Genomic DNA, 17500 nt, shown 5'->3' with positions numbered 1-17500 from the left:
TATGCTTATGTGAAACGGCAAAGGACAGGTTGATCGTGGTCAAAAAAGCACGAAAATTAACTTTCCTCCCTATTCTGAGAAGTTTCTCGATAACTGTAGATGGTAGGCAAGAAATGAACAAGAATCAGCAAGTTTCTTTGACAATTGGAAATCGCCACATTTCAGAGTTAACATTCATTTGCCCTTTGCTTTAGGGTCCGTTCAAGCAGACGCACCATTGTTGGGTGTTACCTGTTGCGTCTGTTTGCACACCCTGTTGCATGTTGTTGCGTGTTGTTGCGCGAAGTCTGAAACTAGTCAAACTTTTGAGCCAACAACTCCCAATATTTCTTTTTTTCGTGATCACTGAAGCGTAGCAGAACAATTATGTGATACCCGTTAGCACAACTCATCCGACATTGCTGGAGTCCCGCACGCGCATTACAATATGGACTCCATGGAGATGCACGTGTTTACAAAGCCTCACGGGTCGTATCCTTCCCATTATACATTGCGTGTCTCCGTTTGCACAGGACTACCAACTTGACATCCAACATCTGCGGGACCAACAACTCCCAACAATATTAGGAGTTCTTGCGTCGGTTTACACGTAGCTTTAAACAGGATGATAAATGCTTTAATTAATGCCGTTAGGCTGTGATGTTTGCAACGCCTGAAGACAAAAGAATTCTAGTGTTATTGTTGTCTTGTTCAATAAGCCGAATCTTGGGAATCAGATAAAAAAATGTACTAATGGCGAGATATATATCAAATACTCAGACATACTAACCTGATTTTCAATATAAGCATTTAATCGCTCTAACATTCCTTCGCAAGTGAATTCGAATGGAACAAATGGTTTCAATATCTAAAAGAAATACCAAATCCTCAGAAAATAGAAAATTGAAATTTGCCACCAAATGGAAACACGATTTTAGTGATGTCCACAAACAGAACCATGGTCTATCATGTCTAGCCTGGTTTAAAATACTCAGTGCTATCGAGGCAGACAAAACGTTTGAAAACCTTAGCGTCCACTTGTATGCCTTCGTTAGAAGTCTGATTAAAAATTCCAAAATACGCTATTGTTCTAACCACAAAAGGATCTTCAGATTGGTATGATGATGATAATGATGATGCTGCCGGTGGAGATAATGATGACGATGACGATGATATACTAGCAACAAATTTATCCATGTAGCCTAGCTCTAGTGTGGCGTATTAATAAGAGAGGCCTAGGTATGAGGGTCGAGGGTATTCTGACCTGTTTCTTAAGAATCTCCTTCATTGCCGTCATCACTTCAGCCTTATTCCTGATATCAACCGTATAAACGAAAGGTTTTCCAACAAATTGCTCTAGGTAAGGATGTTCAGAAGTTAACTACAGCAAAATGAAGAAAATAATTTTAAATAATATTAGTGGGTGTGATTTGATTTCAGCGATAAGAACTACCAGTAGTTCAAGTTCTCCAAATGATGGATAGCGCTATATCCGCCGGATATAATCGTTATCTACGGGATAAGTCATAGCAAAACCAATTGCGTTATCCAATGGATTGTGATTTATCCGGTGGATAGCGTTATCCACCTTTTGAACAATTGGGACCTGGTCTGCGGGCTCTACAAAGTCATGCACCTCAGTTTATACAAAGACATGAGATGATGGAAAGGCGTAATGCATCCGTGAGGAGGATACAATACAAGTTGCTTTAGCACATTTTTAGGCAAACATTTTACACCCTAACCCTTTCACTTTCCTGTAATACACTTTGCTTATGTCATCCAATATCATGCGATAGTAAGCCCTCCAATATGTTGGCTGTCAATATTTGGAACCTTTAGCAGGTGCGTAAGATAAGCCATCTCTGTTGCGTCCTCCCGGCCCAATGTTAAATTGAGTGACACCGCCCGACAAGAAAACCTCATTGGCTCTTGCGTGCACGATTGCTGGAACGCATTAGGACAGACGCTTATTTTCGCAATTCCATATACAAATAAATTATGAACCATTTAAGCAAGAACAGAACTGGTATAAAAAGCATAATGTTTGGAGAATGTCGGAACAAAAATAGTATTGTTGTGTGCTTATACATTCTCCATGAACTGATGATTGTCTCGGTATTGCTCAATTCTTATAAGAATTTCACTATTTCAGTTTTAAAGAGGACAGAAAAGAAATGTTGCAAATATTAACGCACATGCTGGTCTTGCAAAGCCTTTGTTTTTGTTTATGAACCTGTAAATAGGTGGAGTTCTTTTTGTCGCCACCGTCGACGTTTCAAAAGCAACCCGCCAATCAGTCACAATAGACAGAGACAATAAAATTAGCAATCATACGAAAAACAAACAACAAAGAAGCCGGGCGCTCAGCGAGAAGATCACACTTAATTTTGCTAAAGCAAGCACAAAGTTACTTTTGAAACTTCATTCAATTATAAGAAGCCTTAACTGAAAGCAAGTAATGTAAGCAGTCAAAAGTGCAACTTGACGATATTGCGGTCTCGGGAAAAATATATTTGTCAAGCATGACCATGAATACCAATAAAACTATCTTTGGCCGTTGTTTCGTACAAAAGAATTTGGCTCTTACGTTCCTTGATGATGGCTGTTGCCTTAGAGCTTCGTTGTTCAAACGGTTTTTTGGACGAATAAACTGGAAGAAAAATGACGTCATGATTAAACGTATCATAGCGGACCTTGCCCACACCAAAACTGGTACGGGTAAGACATTGAGGAATAGTTTGGGTAGTCGGTAAGTCCATGTTTATTATTGTGTACAAGTTTGCCTCAGCCGTCAAAGCGCACTACAATCTAATCGATCTCTCCAAGAAATCAGTACTGTGGTTATGGTTTAGGATTTATAAGGATACCGCACATATCACAAAGTATCATCATAGCGGTGGTTTACAATTCTTTCTCTAGGGTGAGATCGGACGTCAGCTTGTAAAGGCACCTCTTGCTTCTGCTATCAGTCCATATTTGATCTCACCAGACCTCAACGCTGGGGGTCTCCCCCTGCTAACTATATCTATTGAGAGCGCAGTGCGTTATCTCCGTACAATTTGACAAATATTTAAATAATGATCTCTCTGAACATTTAAATTTTTGCAAATAATGAATGGCTCGTTTGCGCTTTTACCTCCAGACAATTTGTCAGTATTTGATGATCAATAAGTCATTGATTATCTGGGGCTATAAAATGCCTTGTGTGACCAAATTCGTATGTTTTAGGCTACTGCCGCTTGTCATAAACTTATATATAAAATTCTCTTGTTCCAACTTTTCTGTCTCCTTTTAGAAGTTAACGACATCTGTATACAGTGTTTTTCATTTGAAGAACTTGGTATATTTTGGAGAGGCCAACGCTTAACCGAAAGTTTCAAGTCTTAATAAAAACAAACAAAATCGTCTTACTTTGGGATTCATGACGATGCATCCCTGTGCTAACGCTTCTAAGGCAAGTGCTTTTTCGTGCGGAGATCCCAGACCTATAAATAACTTAAAATGGTTGTCTTAGAATTATTACGGTAACTTGTATTGCAACATAGCAAGAAAATCTAAGCGGTCAACTTCAACATGCGCAAACGTGGATAATCTTGTTGTCCACGGTGATGTCGGAATGAAACTCGACCCGTCTTCAGCCTTTCTTTGCAATTTGCGTAAACCATTTGTCTATAATAGCAAGGCATACATCGAGTTTTGATGCACTTGAAAGGCATGACGAGCACACAGAAAACTGGAGTTGCTTTCCGGGGACTCGTACAATTCACTCTGCTCCATAAACTTCCTAAAAATACAAAAACTCTATGTTCTGAAGTTTATTTCATCGACTGTCGAGTGAGAAACAGCTGAATGTGCTGATTTATGTAAGAATGACCACTGAGGATTCGAGCCAACTAGGAACCTATCAGAACCAATTCAAGTGGGCGTTAACGCAATAGTAATTTTACAGCAATAGTTAGTTGAACTTTACCTTCGATTTTCTAAGCAATTCTTTGACCGTGTCCAACTCAATATTCCCATGGTTGACAATGAAAGCTAGATCATCCTTCAATCCTTCTGTTGACTAAATGAAAATTGGAACTGTAGGTATAAAGTTGATGTGTAGGAGCTGGGAGTGCGTCTTACCTGCGCAAATACTTGTAGAGTAAGGTAGGATGTGCGGACGCAAAGTGAGCCTGTACACACTTTATTAAGCGTAACAGAATGTAGTGTCACGGTATCCCCAATCCAGGCTCAGACCTTACAATTGCTTACCAGTCTTAGTGCAGAGTGTATCCTCGTCTGTTTATAAATCGCTTTTAGGTAACGCTTGTGCGCCTAGAAGAAACGAATTTTTCAGACAGTTAATTGAATAAAAATACTGAAACAACTAAAGTTTAGAGGAACGTCTGGACCGCTCCTACATGTACCGTGCATTTGATTGTAAGGGTAGGTCATAGCCTGCGAGCAGGCTCTCCGATGGACTGGGTAAAACTAGCGAAGACAGAGCCTGCTCGCAGACTAGATATTGTGCAAAGGAAATAATTACAAGCTTTGCAGGAAAATCCTGTTCGTTAAAACAGGTATCCGGAGACTATATGAAAACAGAAAACCACAATATAACGACTGCAGTGATTTTTTAGAATATATGAAATGTTATATCTTTCAGTTTAATTGCGGAACGGACATGAAATGAAAGTAAAGGCGGGGGCAAACGGCTTCCGGCAACATTTTCTTTGAACGTCCGTTCGATTTTGTCATACTAACTAAGATTTTGTTGAACAGCGATGTTGAAACGGTTTGCTCCACCGTTTCAACCATGTTCAAACACGTTGAAATAAAAGTTGAAACGATGTTGAATGAGTTCAAAAGCGTTTAAACTTTGCTTGAACAAACCATTCAACATTTCTTTTGTTTTCGCGGATGTTGAATGAAGATGAAGCCGTTTTTCACCCTTCGTTCAACATTGTTGGGTATGCGCATGCGTGCTAATCGGTCTCTCAATGACGTATCCATGGTAATGACCGCAGCTGCAGCCTGGGACTGAATACAAGGCCTCTAATCAAATCATGATGCTGATAATGATGCTGATGATGTGTAGAAACCGTCACAGGGGGCCCACACAATCGGATGTGTAGCCGATTGTTATTTTATGGTAAATGTACTGGATTTACCGTTTGCTTCACCTATAGCGATATATCGTTAACTATGTATGTAAATCAATGATAAATAAACGTTGAATTACCTTACCTGTGGTTTATATTCGTCCTTTTACCTCAAAAGCGGTTTTTTGAGCGATTTTGAATGAATTTGAGTTTGCCGTTGACTGTTCCTTCTTATATATGGAACAGTCAACTCAAATTCATTCAAAATCGCTCAAAAAACCGCTTTTGAGGTAAAAGGACGAATATAAACCACAGGTAAGGTAATTCAACGTTTATTTATCATTGATTTACATACATAGTTAACGATATATCGCTATAGGTGAAGCAAACGATAAATCCAGTACATTTACTATAAAAAAACAATCGGCTACACATCCGATTGTGTGGGCCCCCTGTGAAACCGTTTGCCCACTCCAGCAGTCAACATCGTTCAACAAAATCGAAGGGATGTTGAAGCCAATGTTGAAGCCTCTTGCTCGGGCATTAAGATCATCGCAGTTGGATAAGCAACTTAAGCAGAAGAACCAGAACATCATGCAACTTACTTTAAATGCGGCTCAGTAAAACAAATCAAATGCTTTTCCCCAAAACGTTGAATGATAAGAAAGCCATCATTAACACCAAGAACGAGGAAATGTGGGCTTTACATCCCGTTCAGCGCAAATTCTAAGCCTGACCGAGTTCATCACTACCAACCCTATGCTGGTCAACGAACTCAACTCGAGTGTTCTGTACCCATCGGTAAGATCCCAAAGTTAAAAAAAAAACAAGATTGCGGTCAACGTGTCTGGATTTGAAGAAGGGATTTGTTCCCAATGAACCTAACAAATAAACGCGAGTTCGCCATGCATGCGACCTTGCCGCTACTGTTTTCTAAACGGGAGAAACGTCACTCGTGTTTTATCAAAAATATCAACTGACTCCAGTCAAACAGGGCACAAAGCTCAACTGTATTATTATGCTTGTATAAGCAAAGGAAAAAAACTTTATTTAAGTGTCTAGCCTTCTGGAGCTGGAGCACTAATTTGGCGGACACTGTAAACTGAAATCAACAAATTAACGCAAATCAAATGTTGGTATTTGAGGAGAGGGGAAAACCGGATTACTGGGAGAATTTACGCCACTTACCTTAAAGTCCCTCGCTGTATCTCCATCGACAAATGTCATGGAAGATTTCGATGGCAATGTTTCATTTCGTAAACTTCTTACCGCGAATCCAAGGAAAGAGTTATCCGCTGACAATGCTGTTAAAAAAATATGGAGTAAAAATTAGTATGTATGTGCAGAATCCCAGTTAAGTAGCTTCTGGAAAGTATTAGGTTTATTTTACATTGCAGGGGATGATTAACTTAAAACATCCATTGTGTTTATTTAGCTGTCGTCCAATTACCCTGGGTGCCAGAGGTTTTATTTTTCTTTCACGAGGAGCAGTTAATTGCGAACGGAGAGGTTTTGTTTTTCTTTCACCAAGACGGCTTCGGGTTTCGGTATCGCGACTTCATACCCAGGGTATCGTCCAATCATGTAGAAGAATGATAAATGATTCTCTCTAAATGTGCAGATATGCTATTAATGAAAGACTGACGACCACATTTGTCTATCGTTTCCGTCCCCCATTTACACTCTTTGATATCATGTTATCTTGCCACAGACACTTCTGTTCAGTCCGATATGGCGGGAGTCCAAATACCAGCGAAACACATTATTTAATATGTGAGAGGTTAGGGTTGTTCTAGGCAAGGAAAAGGTGGGAATTAATTGTTGTCGGTGAGAACGAAGCAACCATCCAGGGGCACCTAACTAGAATATACTTCAAAACCACTTAATCATAGCATTGTTAAACGTATTTTAGTATTTAAACGGTAAATATAGGCATATTTTTATCCCCGAGAAATGTTCCATCTGTTCGGATTTCCTAGCTAAAAGTCTAGTGATCCGAAAACTATAGGGATCAAAACTTACCTTTCCGGAAGATTTCACCCAGAAAAAAGGCTCCCGAAAATTCTACGTGACCTTTTTGGGTAAAAATCCGTTAAAATGGGCAATTATACCATTTTTCAGATGTTCGAAAATCCTAGGAAAGGCAGGCAAGCAAGAAATTTTACAACAAATGTTCCGAAAATTCTAGATCTCAAATCGTCTTCCGAACAGATATTTTCCGAAAATCGACGTTGGGTGCCCCTGACCATTGCTTCGCGCGAAAAGCAAAGTATGAAATGGAGAGCAGAATATGTTTTTATTTTCAGGTCCCCACTGTGAAAAGTCCAATCTGTCTATCGAAGCAAGAAAGAGTCATGGCCGCAGCTTTTTTTCGTTCTGACAAAGGGCTAACGCTCGAAACGTCAGCTTTTAGAATCTCTGTACGGCGGCCAATTTACATTATCAACTCCGTTGATAAAACCAAATTTTTGTATACTACTTCCCCACCGACGCAGCACCACAGTTTCTTTAGAATCTACCCCCTTAATGCAGCTTTTTTAGTTCATCAGTAACTTACGATATTTGACTAGAAACTGTTTGAGATTCAGGTTCCAATTCCCCACTTGGGATTGATCGCCGAAGTTGCCTCTGTAGTTAAACTCGGCGTCCATACCAAACGGAGTCAAAACGCGGAGATAACAGCTGCAAAAATGAAGGAAATACAAAGACGACTTAGTTCAGTGCAGATAAGGCCCGTTTCAAACGTCACATTTCGCATGTGCCGAATCTAATGCAAATGAGCGAAAACAATAGATTTTTCTCATTTGCATTAGATTTGGCACATGTAAAGTTCGACGTTTCAAACGGGCCTAAGTATATAATGGGGTTTTTGGCTTTGTGACCCAAGATGTTTTTCAGTGGTTTTATATTTTACATTCCGCGCACGGGATTTTTCGTTGTTGCAACACTTCAGTCCAATGAGCCACGTTCGATATATCAATATTCACACATGACCACGAGGCTTTATGGTTAAATTTGAATATTATTTTGTTTAGAAATCTCCCTTGAGAATTGTGAGACAAAGAAAATAGAACTGAGCCGTGAAATTTGACCATAAAGTCTAGTAGCCATGCCTGAATATTGATTTATCGAAGTTGGCGTAGTACTGGCGGCAACTAGTTTGCTTTGAAGTCAAAGAGTCACCGACTCTTGGGGTCTGTTCCAAGAGTTAAGGTGTTTTCAATTTCCGAACCGTACCTTCTAATAACTCCAATGTAAACAAGGCATGGCAAGAAACACATCGAACTGACCTTTTGCTAACCACGACCGTACCGTTGACTTCAACTTGAGATAGAAAAAAAGGGCGCCATAATAAATATAAAGGACGTTCCCGCGTTTGACAGTCAACCAGGCAAGAAAATGATAAAAATAATGACGGGAGACTTCTTCAGGATCGATAGGGCTGGTCAGGAACATTAATATTAAAACAACTGTTACCACAAACGCAACGACCACGAGACGCAAAATAATCAGTCGCTGACGCCACAAATTACATGCTTTGCACGCTACGCATGCTTCGCACGCTTTGCACGCTCTGCGCGTGCCGTTTACGCTTTTGTACATTTCTTTGCTCTTCTGCGCAAAATGACGATGTGAAAGTTCCAAAACACAGTTTGGCGAGAACGTAAACAAGTGAGGATGTGAGACATGGTTTGATCCTACTCTAAGTTGATGAATAATGAATAAAGCTAACACAGTTACAATTCAAGCCCCGCCGTTTTGATACTCGGGCCTTCGTCAGGGATCATCTAAGACAAAAACAAGAGCCCTCTTGCACTTCTAATAGGCATCTAAACGAAGGCGATAGCATCAAGATCTGCTATATTTGGAACCTTGGCACGCTAATGAGCCGGTGAGTTTAAAAGGACACTTGTTTCAGCCGCAGAGCACCCCTGATGATAAAGACAATTGCATGTGGAGACACTTAAACTTAAATCGTAGATTTGCAAGGTACATTCGATATTCTTCAAACCAGAGTAGCATCGTGCCATGAAGTCTGATTGTCCACTTGGCCCAGGCTGCTGGAAGCTTGATTAGCGCTCACCGTTGTTAAAGAGGGAGCTTAAGCAAAGACAACGACGACGGCTACGAGAACGCCACAAAACAAAAGGTTTAATTAGCGAAAACAATAGCTTTGCAAGCCCTGCACATGCGTTTTACATTTTGATACATTTCTTTGCTGTTCTCGTCTTGACAACAACGTGAAATGATCAAATTTGAGGTCATGTGGAGGACGAGAGCACCTGACGATGAATTTTCAATTTTCTCTCTAAATATCCGCACCGTTCTCATCAATTTCATTCTTGGAATGTGGACTCACACTTTCCGAGCCGAGCGACTTGGAATAATCGCAAAATTATTACTGTAGCGGGAAATAATAGGGAGCTTAACCACACGCGTTTTTTAGACGCGGGCGGCAACCGGAAGTGAGCTCTTTTCCCCTTTAACTTGTCTTCAGACAACCACATTTACATTGCTAAGTATCTTTTCTCCATTAGAGATGATTCGTTAAAAAATCGGGGAGACACCACTGTCCTGGCACGAGAAATGTCCTCTTCCGGTTGCCGTCCGCGTCTCAGAAACGCGCGTGCTTAAGCTCCCTAATATTTTTAGACAACGTTCTCGTAGCCGTCGTCGTCGTCCTTCCTTAAGGTCCCTCATATCATGACAACCAATACGAACCAAGACTGATTTAACACTACTTAACCAATGGTAAGCGCTGACCATCCTTAAAGCAACTGGGCGCTGGTTGGAGTGTGAAACTAAACACACTTATAGATGTATTCGGCATTCATTCCTCAGTTCTCTTACTATAACGCCATTTTTACCATCGTTTATATTCTTCGGGAAATCTAATACTCTCCTTTGTATATATGAAAAAAAAGTTTTACAACAATTGCTCAGGAAATGCAATAAAACAACGTTATATATATTTGAACACCTATCGAATACGCAAACCTCGTTGCTCAAGCGACTTTGAGTTCCTAAGAGACAAGGAAAGAAACGAAAATTCAAATGTGTTTTATGATTACCTGTACTTATACCACACGAGGAGCCGTGTTTGTCGGTCTGGCATTGATGTCACTAACTGTTGAAGGCCTGGGATATCAATGTATATTAGATCATATCCGGAATGCTCTTTCTCACAGCCGCGGTGGGTCAACTGACTTCCTTCGGATAGCACACTGCAGCGAGAAGCACGGTAAATTTAAGTAGAACATTGGTGCAATTTATCAAGATTTATTCCTTTTTCCTTCTAAACGTTTAGAGAGACGTGGAAAGATCTGTCAGACCCAATGAGGATCACGGCTCACCCTATTTCGGACAAAAGCATAAAACCCTTGGGAATAAAATAATACCGTTCGAGGATAATTTTCAGGGAATATCTGGACAGCAGTACAAGGAATTAAACCTTTTTGGATGAGTCATATAAAAAGAACATATTTTATTGTTCTGCGCTTTTTATCCCTCAATAACGATTTTTAAAAGACGTTGTCTTTACACACAAACCTGGCGCAGTGGTAAGAGCACTCGCCTCCCACCAATATGACCTGGGTTCGATTCCCGGTCCCGGCGTCATATGTAGGTTGAGTTGTTATGTTTGTTGTAGGTTCTCTCCTTTCTCCGAGAGGTTTTTCTCCGGGTACTCCGGTTTTCCCCTCTCCTCAAAAAACCAACACTGCCAAATTCCATTTCGATCCGAAATGCGCGGACACATGTTGAACGAGCTCTTGAGCGCTGTTAATTACAATTTGCAATTCAATAGCACTCGAAAAGTGTATGTGCATTTGTTAAAAGTTGAAGTGACTATCATTAAATAATCAGGAAAACCGTCCAAACAATCAAGTGTACTTCGACTGTGAGGTTACCTAAAAAGTTCTACACGATCCGTTTTGACAGAGACGTCGTGCCCCAGGATTGTGAGAGAGGCAAGCAAATCACTCCACTGTAGCAACTCATCTGTTAGCTTGGATGACTGGTTTGAGGGAACTGCATCCATCAACGAACCGATAAATAGTAAGATCTACAATGGTAAAATGTTTATTCTTTATCCAAATATTTGGACAGACATATTTAGGTGAACGACAGAGCCAACAACCTATCTAGGACACAGGCATAAAACCCTTGCAGGGAATAATAGAAATATCGGGACAACAGTAGTACAATAAGGAATTAAGCGTTTTTGGATGAGTCATAATAAGAAATAACACACTTTTCGTCTCATACGATCGTCACTAACATTTATATGCATGAAAGGGTAACGTGAAGTGCTATTTTCTACCCATGTAAACCATGTGAGCGTTAGCCCTACTGATGGAATTAGTGGGTTCAATTCCCAGCCTGGTCAGAGTTTTTCTCTGTCCTTGTGTGTCCCCAATTCCATTAGTAGGGCTAACGCACATGGTTTACATGGGTAGAAAATAGCACATTACATCATTACCCTCCAATATATAGTCAATTATAATCACAAGTGCAGCTGAAAAGTTGAGTCCGGGACTACCAGGAACAAATTCAAAGGCAATATTCAGAAATCAATATGTCTTGAACCCGAGAAACCCCGGAACTCAAGGCAAGCGCCCTGACCACTGGGCCGCACTGGGCCCCCCCCCCCCCCCTGGCGATGGCGGGATTGTTGGCGCCGAATACGCAAATAACGAGCGGTGAATGGGGAGGGACCCTCTCCATTCTCCGTGCGGCTTCCCCGCTCGTTATTTGCCTCCCGCGTCAACAGTCCCGCAATTCAGTCCCGCCATTTACGCAGGGTAACGAGCGACTAGCGACTTTTAAAAAAGGTTTATTTTTTGTACAATTCTGATTGGAAAGAAAACAGAAACTGAAGTGAGCAATAGCGAAGAGGTAAAGAGCGGGACTCGAGGAGGGAGTTTTATGCGCCTAATACCTTCTTTTTTGAGCGCATGTCTATAGCATGCTTGGTTTGCATAAAATGAAGACCATCCTGCCAATAATGCCACATGATTGATATCCTAGATCTGATTGGCTGAAAACCCGGCATAGATTTCAACATGGACAACAGTTTATCTGGTTTCTCTCGCATTACTGCCTAAAACAAAAACAATCCGTTTAAAAATGAGCGAAAGGCATGTCTTACAAGTTAATGATTCTATCCAGTGGAGGCGGAACGGATAGAAGTCACTTCCATTGGTATGCCGCAGATCTGTAGGGCTGGATTCTCTGCCGTGTGATCTGTGTACAGCTTGTGATTGTTGTTACTATTGCTGTTGCTGTGGTGTTCGTTAGTGGTTTTCAATTGAGTGAAAAAAGTAATTAGCGAATTGCTTTGGTTTTGCATTACTTCACTCAGTGATTGGTTCAACGTTCTCGCGCCATTTTTTCAACCAATCAGGGCCAGTTGTTCAAAAGCCGATTAACGCTAATCTCAGCTTAAAAAATTAACAAAGGAGTTTTATTCTCTACTCCCAAATGCTGTTCAAGGCTGATATTCGGTAAAACGTTAAATTAGAAGAAGTCAATCTTGAAAAACAAAAATAAGCAAAGGAAACTTTCACCAAAACGTTGAAAACATGAAACAAAAATTTACGCTAAATCCTGAATTAAGTTAATCGACTTTTGAACAACCGGGCCCAGAAGTGAAGCCAAAACAAATCGTGGCTTGCGCGTGCACATTTTCCCGCTTTTTGTTTCGGCTACGTGTAATTAGTTCGAGTTTTGCTTGGGTTACTGAATTGTCTCCGTCCTTTTTGATTGGCCAAACTAATTACTTTGGTTTTGGTTTTACGAAATTCGAATGAAACTCGCTATTCGTACCAATGCAAATAGGAAAGAGTTTATAAAGAGTTTTAGGAACGCGTTTATGTTAAATAGCAAAAGGCAATCACCTGTTTGTTACAAAAGTATGAGAACCGCTTATTCTAGCTGGCATACCTTTTAGAAGTTACTCAATGTCTGTATAACAGAAAATGAAATTATCTCGATCTTTGCCTAAGGCAAACTTTATCGCTCATTTTTTATTTATTTCCTCTTGATTTAAAAGCCCCAATTGTGCGAGAAACCACGGCCACCGTAGCTCACATAAGTGACCGATACAAGCAAGAAAGCCCACTACGAAATTGTATCAATTGAGCTTTACTGGAGAATACAGCCTGCTAAATCAGCAAGTCATACAGCGTCCGTACTATCTGAGATATGAATAATGCCACGCATTCCGCGATTCTTTCGGACAGTTCAGGTTCTGGTTTCCAAAATTAACTCTTCTTTCTGTGCATTCTCAGAAATTGTAAAACTTTGTGGTTGATCACATTTTCAAAAATGGAACCCGATTTCGACCACAAGCATCCCGGAACCTGGCGGGGCTCGTTTGTATATATATATATATATGAAACAATCGCGAATCTACTTTTTCACCTTCTCTCTTCTTCGTTTTTTCTTTTTCATGTATTTTCTCCAAGTGAGCCGTGGGCACCAAGACTCAACCTAAGAACACAGGGATGATAAGAGTCTTTTTCATGTTTGAGAGAGAGTATTAACTCTTCGACTTGAGTAAGGTACCCAGGCTCCCCCACAAAAGATACTAGACTGAAGCGAGATCTAGGAATCCGAGCCAGTGTGCTTAGCTTGGTACATTCAAAGAGGCCATCACCCCATCATTTCCAAGAAATAACACAGATTACTCGAGTTTTTTTTATTGGCACTAACCCCAACCCTAAACCTGCATGAAACCGCCTCGCTATGAGCAAAACCCGCAAAGGAGGACTCCAGAGAGTATCCAGGAGGTCTGGCAGCGTATAGCGAGGAGAGACTCCTTGTCGTATTTTTGCAGTTGATTGGTCGACCCCCTCTTCCACAGCCCCTGCCACCTATTACGCGTTCTACGCAGATGTAGTAACAAGACAAATTTCTTACTTCACTTAAATATATGATCAGCGAACAGGTTGTTCCATCCACATCATATTCCATGTAACAAGGGTTTTTTTCCCAGTTGTTCCTCAGTATCTAAAAGTAACCGCTAAGTTTTAGCATGACAATCAAACACAAAGACCTTGAACAGAAAAAATAAATGACGGTCAATTTCCATTCTGGTGCGGGGCTTGATACAAGTAACTATTTAGTAATAAGCATTGATACCTCCACTCTATTCCTGCAATCGGGATAGGATTTGTCTTCCGGTATTTCACAGCTCAACTCATCCTCATCTACAACATGTCAAGAGATTACATTGGCTCAAGCAATTTAGTTTGTTCCCTTTACTTGCAAGGCTGGGATTGAATTGCGGATTGCGGGGTTAAAAAGATAGCAGCCGTAAAACCAAACCGCCTTTTAACGAAGCGAGACTGCAAACCTACTACATTGAAAGAAATAATATTCCCGTATCTCTTTCACATGCGATCTTGTTTGAAGAGTAACCTTTCACAGCAAATTAGGGACTCAGTGACGTACCTTTTTTCTTGTATAAGAAATTTTGACTGATAGGTATCACAATATCCAGTCCACGGTCGTACTCGACCTTCTCCTAAGTCCTTGTTCAAAATTTGACCAGTGCACGAGCGAGTGTTTCGGAGCTTTAATACGTACCACTGACATTAGGGACAAAATGGTCAGGCTTTTCTAACGAAATGCTTCCTATTCCTTCACCTTTCGTAAATCAATAAACCGCATGTCAATTTCTTATCATTAAGCTTGACGTCGAGGTTTGTGATAAAAAAAGGAGGTCTATTAGACGTATATCATAGATAACATCTTCTTAAAAATACGCCAAAAATGTAACTGAATAATAGTGCAAACCAAAGGATAGATGTTTTGTCTTTACACGATGTATTAGGGCTCCTTAGCTAGCCGTAAGTGGGATAGGGCAACGGATGCAGTGCATGTACATAGACAACAATTCTCTCGCACCGTGTTACTCACCATCGGTTTTTTCCGAATAGATGAGCTCTTCCAAAGATGCACTTTCATTTCCATTGCTGTCTGACTGCGACAAGCGAAGACTGTCAAAATACTTTCTCCCTTGTTCTATATCCAGAAGTAACTGAGATGTTATTAAAAATAGAATCCACACTCCCGCTAGAACGAGAAGTATGCACAAAATACCACGAACACTACCAAACGACATGAAGTAAGTCTTTGAATTGTAGTGAAATTTTTCAACTTAGTAGGAACCAAGCTGAAATCGTTTTGGAAACGTTATTGTTCCTACGTTTTCAACACAGACTGCGCTAAATTTCCATAAAGCAGAATTTTCCCAGAGTGTTTTTAGTTGCCAGGTTAACGAGAGTCCTATAAAGCCCTGGCCCAACTATCGCAGAAAAGTGCCAATTTTGTTCGAGCCAACATTGTTCAACCGTTTGGCTGCCAATGTTGCAGGGCACGTTCGTTCAACAATTTTTTGCTTGATCAAATGTTCATAACTTATGTTGAGGATAAAGTTTGCTTTTGATCAACTATTTCGCCAATCAAAGAAAAGTTGGGTTGTTTTGCCGTTCTGATTTTCTGGTTGTTGCGGAATCCGGAACTTCAAGAATACCCAAGTTTCCGGCAAATTGTTTTCTGAATATTCCCGTTCCATTGGAAACTTTTTGTAGAATGGAAGGCGCCCAATGTCATCTATAAATCAAAGATCAATCACTGTCCGAAATTAACATTCCAACAACACTAGTAAATTAAATACTCAACAACAAAGAAATATTATAGTACTAAAGGACTTTTAGTAGTTTACATGGTACAATACAGTACCAAGTGAAGCTATGATCCTCGTAGTTATGAAAACAATTTTAGCAATTGCGTACAGAAGCCTGAAAATTCAGGACTTCAACGGGGTTTAAACCCCGTGACCTCACGATGATACCGGTGTGACAGTCTAACCAACTGAGCTATGGAGCCACTGACGTTGGGAGCTGGTCATTTGTGGGTGAGGAATGAATCAATGATGAAATGATGATATGAAATCAAGTGAGTATCATAGCTTCACTTGATCCCATATCTGCAGTTCATATATGATCCATTCCATATAGCTTCATATATCATTTCACAATATAGTATGTCCAAAGAAATAGTGAACACGTTTTAAAAGTCTTTTAATTCATAAGTTCGCAAAGTGTCCCGTAAGTATTAGAAGCAATAAGAGCGAGTTGAAGCGACATCTGGAGTTGCAAATAAATGTTTAAAAAACCTCTGCTCATTAATATCGATTCATACGGTTGAATAAATTAGCAATGGGGTAAACTTATGTTCAGTCGCCAGCAACGTAGAGAAAGAGTCTAGTTCCTAGGGACTCTTTTCCAAAATTGCAGCACCCTCAGAAACAAAGTAACTCTTAAGTGAATAAAACATAGAACTACCTTTTATTTATTAAAACCAACTCAAGAATTCCTATTGCATTTAAAATGTACTTAGCTGATTTTGCACTAAAATTGGTTTTATATGCAATTCCTCCGATTTAACACGACACGAGTGTTTTCCAGAGGTTAAGGCATTGGGCTGGCATGCAGTTGCTCCTGTGTAAAAGGGCAGAGTAGAATAATAATTTTTATTAAGAACTAGATCATTGGATAGTGAAATTCTAGGGTTCGCTTAGCCATCATGGTATAATTATGACACTGTCAAAATAGAGCACAACTCGTAAACATGCTCATCGATACTGCACACCAAACATCTAGAATTAAGCTCTTTAATCCAACTTTTTGGCACTAATCTTTAGCAAATGAATTGTAAACCACAGATTTGGGTGTATCAAGTGCGGGGCAACGTCAGTACCTAAACAAGGCAAACAGCTCTCTACTGCACAATAACCAAGTGTACAGTACTAACTGTCCATATCGTGGAATCTTTGCACTCGTTTCGTGCGTTTTCTGTACAATAACTAATACAGTTGGATAATAAATATTTAACTCTGATTCCATGAGCACACATTGATACGAGATGGTAAATACAGTAAATAGCTAACGAGGTGCATAGCGCCGAGTTGCTATTACCAATCTACTGTACTGTTCACGAGTTTTTTTTTGTGTTTACAAAATAAAGTAGGGAATATTTAACCACAATTTGTGGGCATTCTTAATAACGATTATCTATCATCTCATACCGTAACATGCCCTGTGGACAAAATAATAATCCACTCTGCCCTCGTTTTTGGAAAATTGAATCTACCAATCTTGGCAAAGGAGCCAACTTATTTTTTCTTCTTCTTTTCTGCGAAAGGTACAGAACAGAAGTCGGACTGGATCAACTCGTATTGCTTACACTCGAATCAACGAAAAAAATGACAAAGGCCTCAAGAAATCACCCTAGGCCCTAATCTTTAGCAAACGTTGAATAGTTTTTGTTTTACAAAACCGTATTGTGCTCGATCCAAGTGAAAATTTAAGGCTGATCTAGTTCGAACTTTTGAACCTACCCTTCTTTCACGCATGCCATGTTTG

At 40.1% G+C, this 17500-nt stretch overlaps 1 protein-coding gene across 3 annotated transcripts in view; it reads right to left on the bottom strand.

The window, feature by feature from the left end:
• The window catches only part of LOC138049722 (alpha-1,6-mannosylglycoprotein 6-beta-N-acetylglucosaminyltransferase A-like), a 17726-nt gene extending 2426 nt beyond the window's left edge, over positions 1–15300 (bottom strand). The window contains exons 1-15 of one of the 3 annotated variants that reach the window (XM_068896129.1): positions 14991–15299; positions 14211–14278; positions 13989–14078; positions 13491–13559; positions 12007–12168; positions 10976–11130; positions 10139–10291; positions 7624–7748; positions 6255–6370; positions 4237–4299; positions 3953–4045; positions 3394–3477; positions 2570–2632; positions 1244–1360; positions 770–847 (exon numbers count right to left, since the gene is read on the bottom strand). In XM_068896129.1, coding sequence (XP_068752230.1) covers positions 770–847; positions 1244–1360; positions 2570–2632; positions 3394–3477; positions 3953–4045; positions 4237–4299; positions 6255–6370; positions 7624–7748; positions 10139–10291; positions 10976–11130; positions 12007–12168; positions 13491–13559; positions 13989–14078; positions 14211–14278; positions 14991–15195 — 1641 coding nt within the window. In that variant the 5' untranslated portion in view covers positions 15196–15299. Of the gene's footprint in view, positions 1–769; positions 848–1243; positions 1361–2569; positions 2633–3393; positions 3478–3952; positions 4046–4236; positions 4300–6254; positions 6371–7623; positions 7749–10138; positions 10292–10975; positions 11131–12006; positions 12169–13490; positions 13560–13988; positions 14079–14210; positions 14279–14990 lie in introns of all 3 variants that reach the window. The other 2 variants (XM_068896130.1, XM_068896131.1) reach the window with 2 other exon arrangements.
• Between the last annotated feature and the right edge of the window lie 2200 nt (positions 15301–17500).

This window comes from Montipora capricornis, chromosome 5 (assembly GCF_036669925.1).
Source record: "Montipora capricornis isolate CH-2021 chromosome 5, ASM3666992v2, whole genome shotgun sequence".
Taxonomy (NCBI): domain Eukaryota; kingdom Metazoa; phylum Cnidaria; class Anthozoa; order Scleractinia; family Acroporidae; genus Montipora; species Montipora capricornis.
The sequence above is the reverse complement of the archived record's forward strand: the minus strand, read 5'-3'. Positions and strand labels throughout refer to the sequence as shown.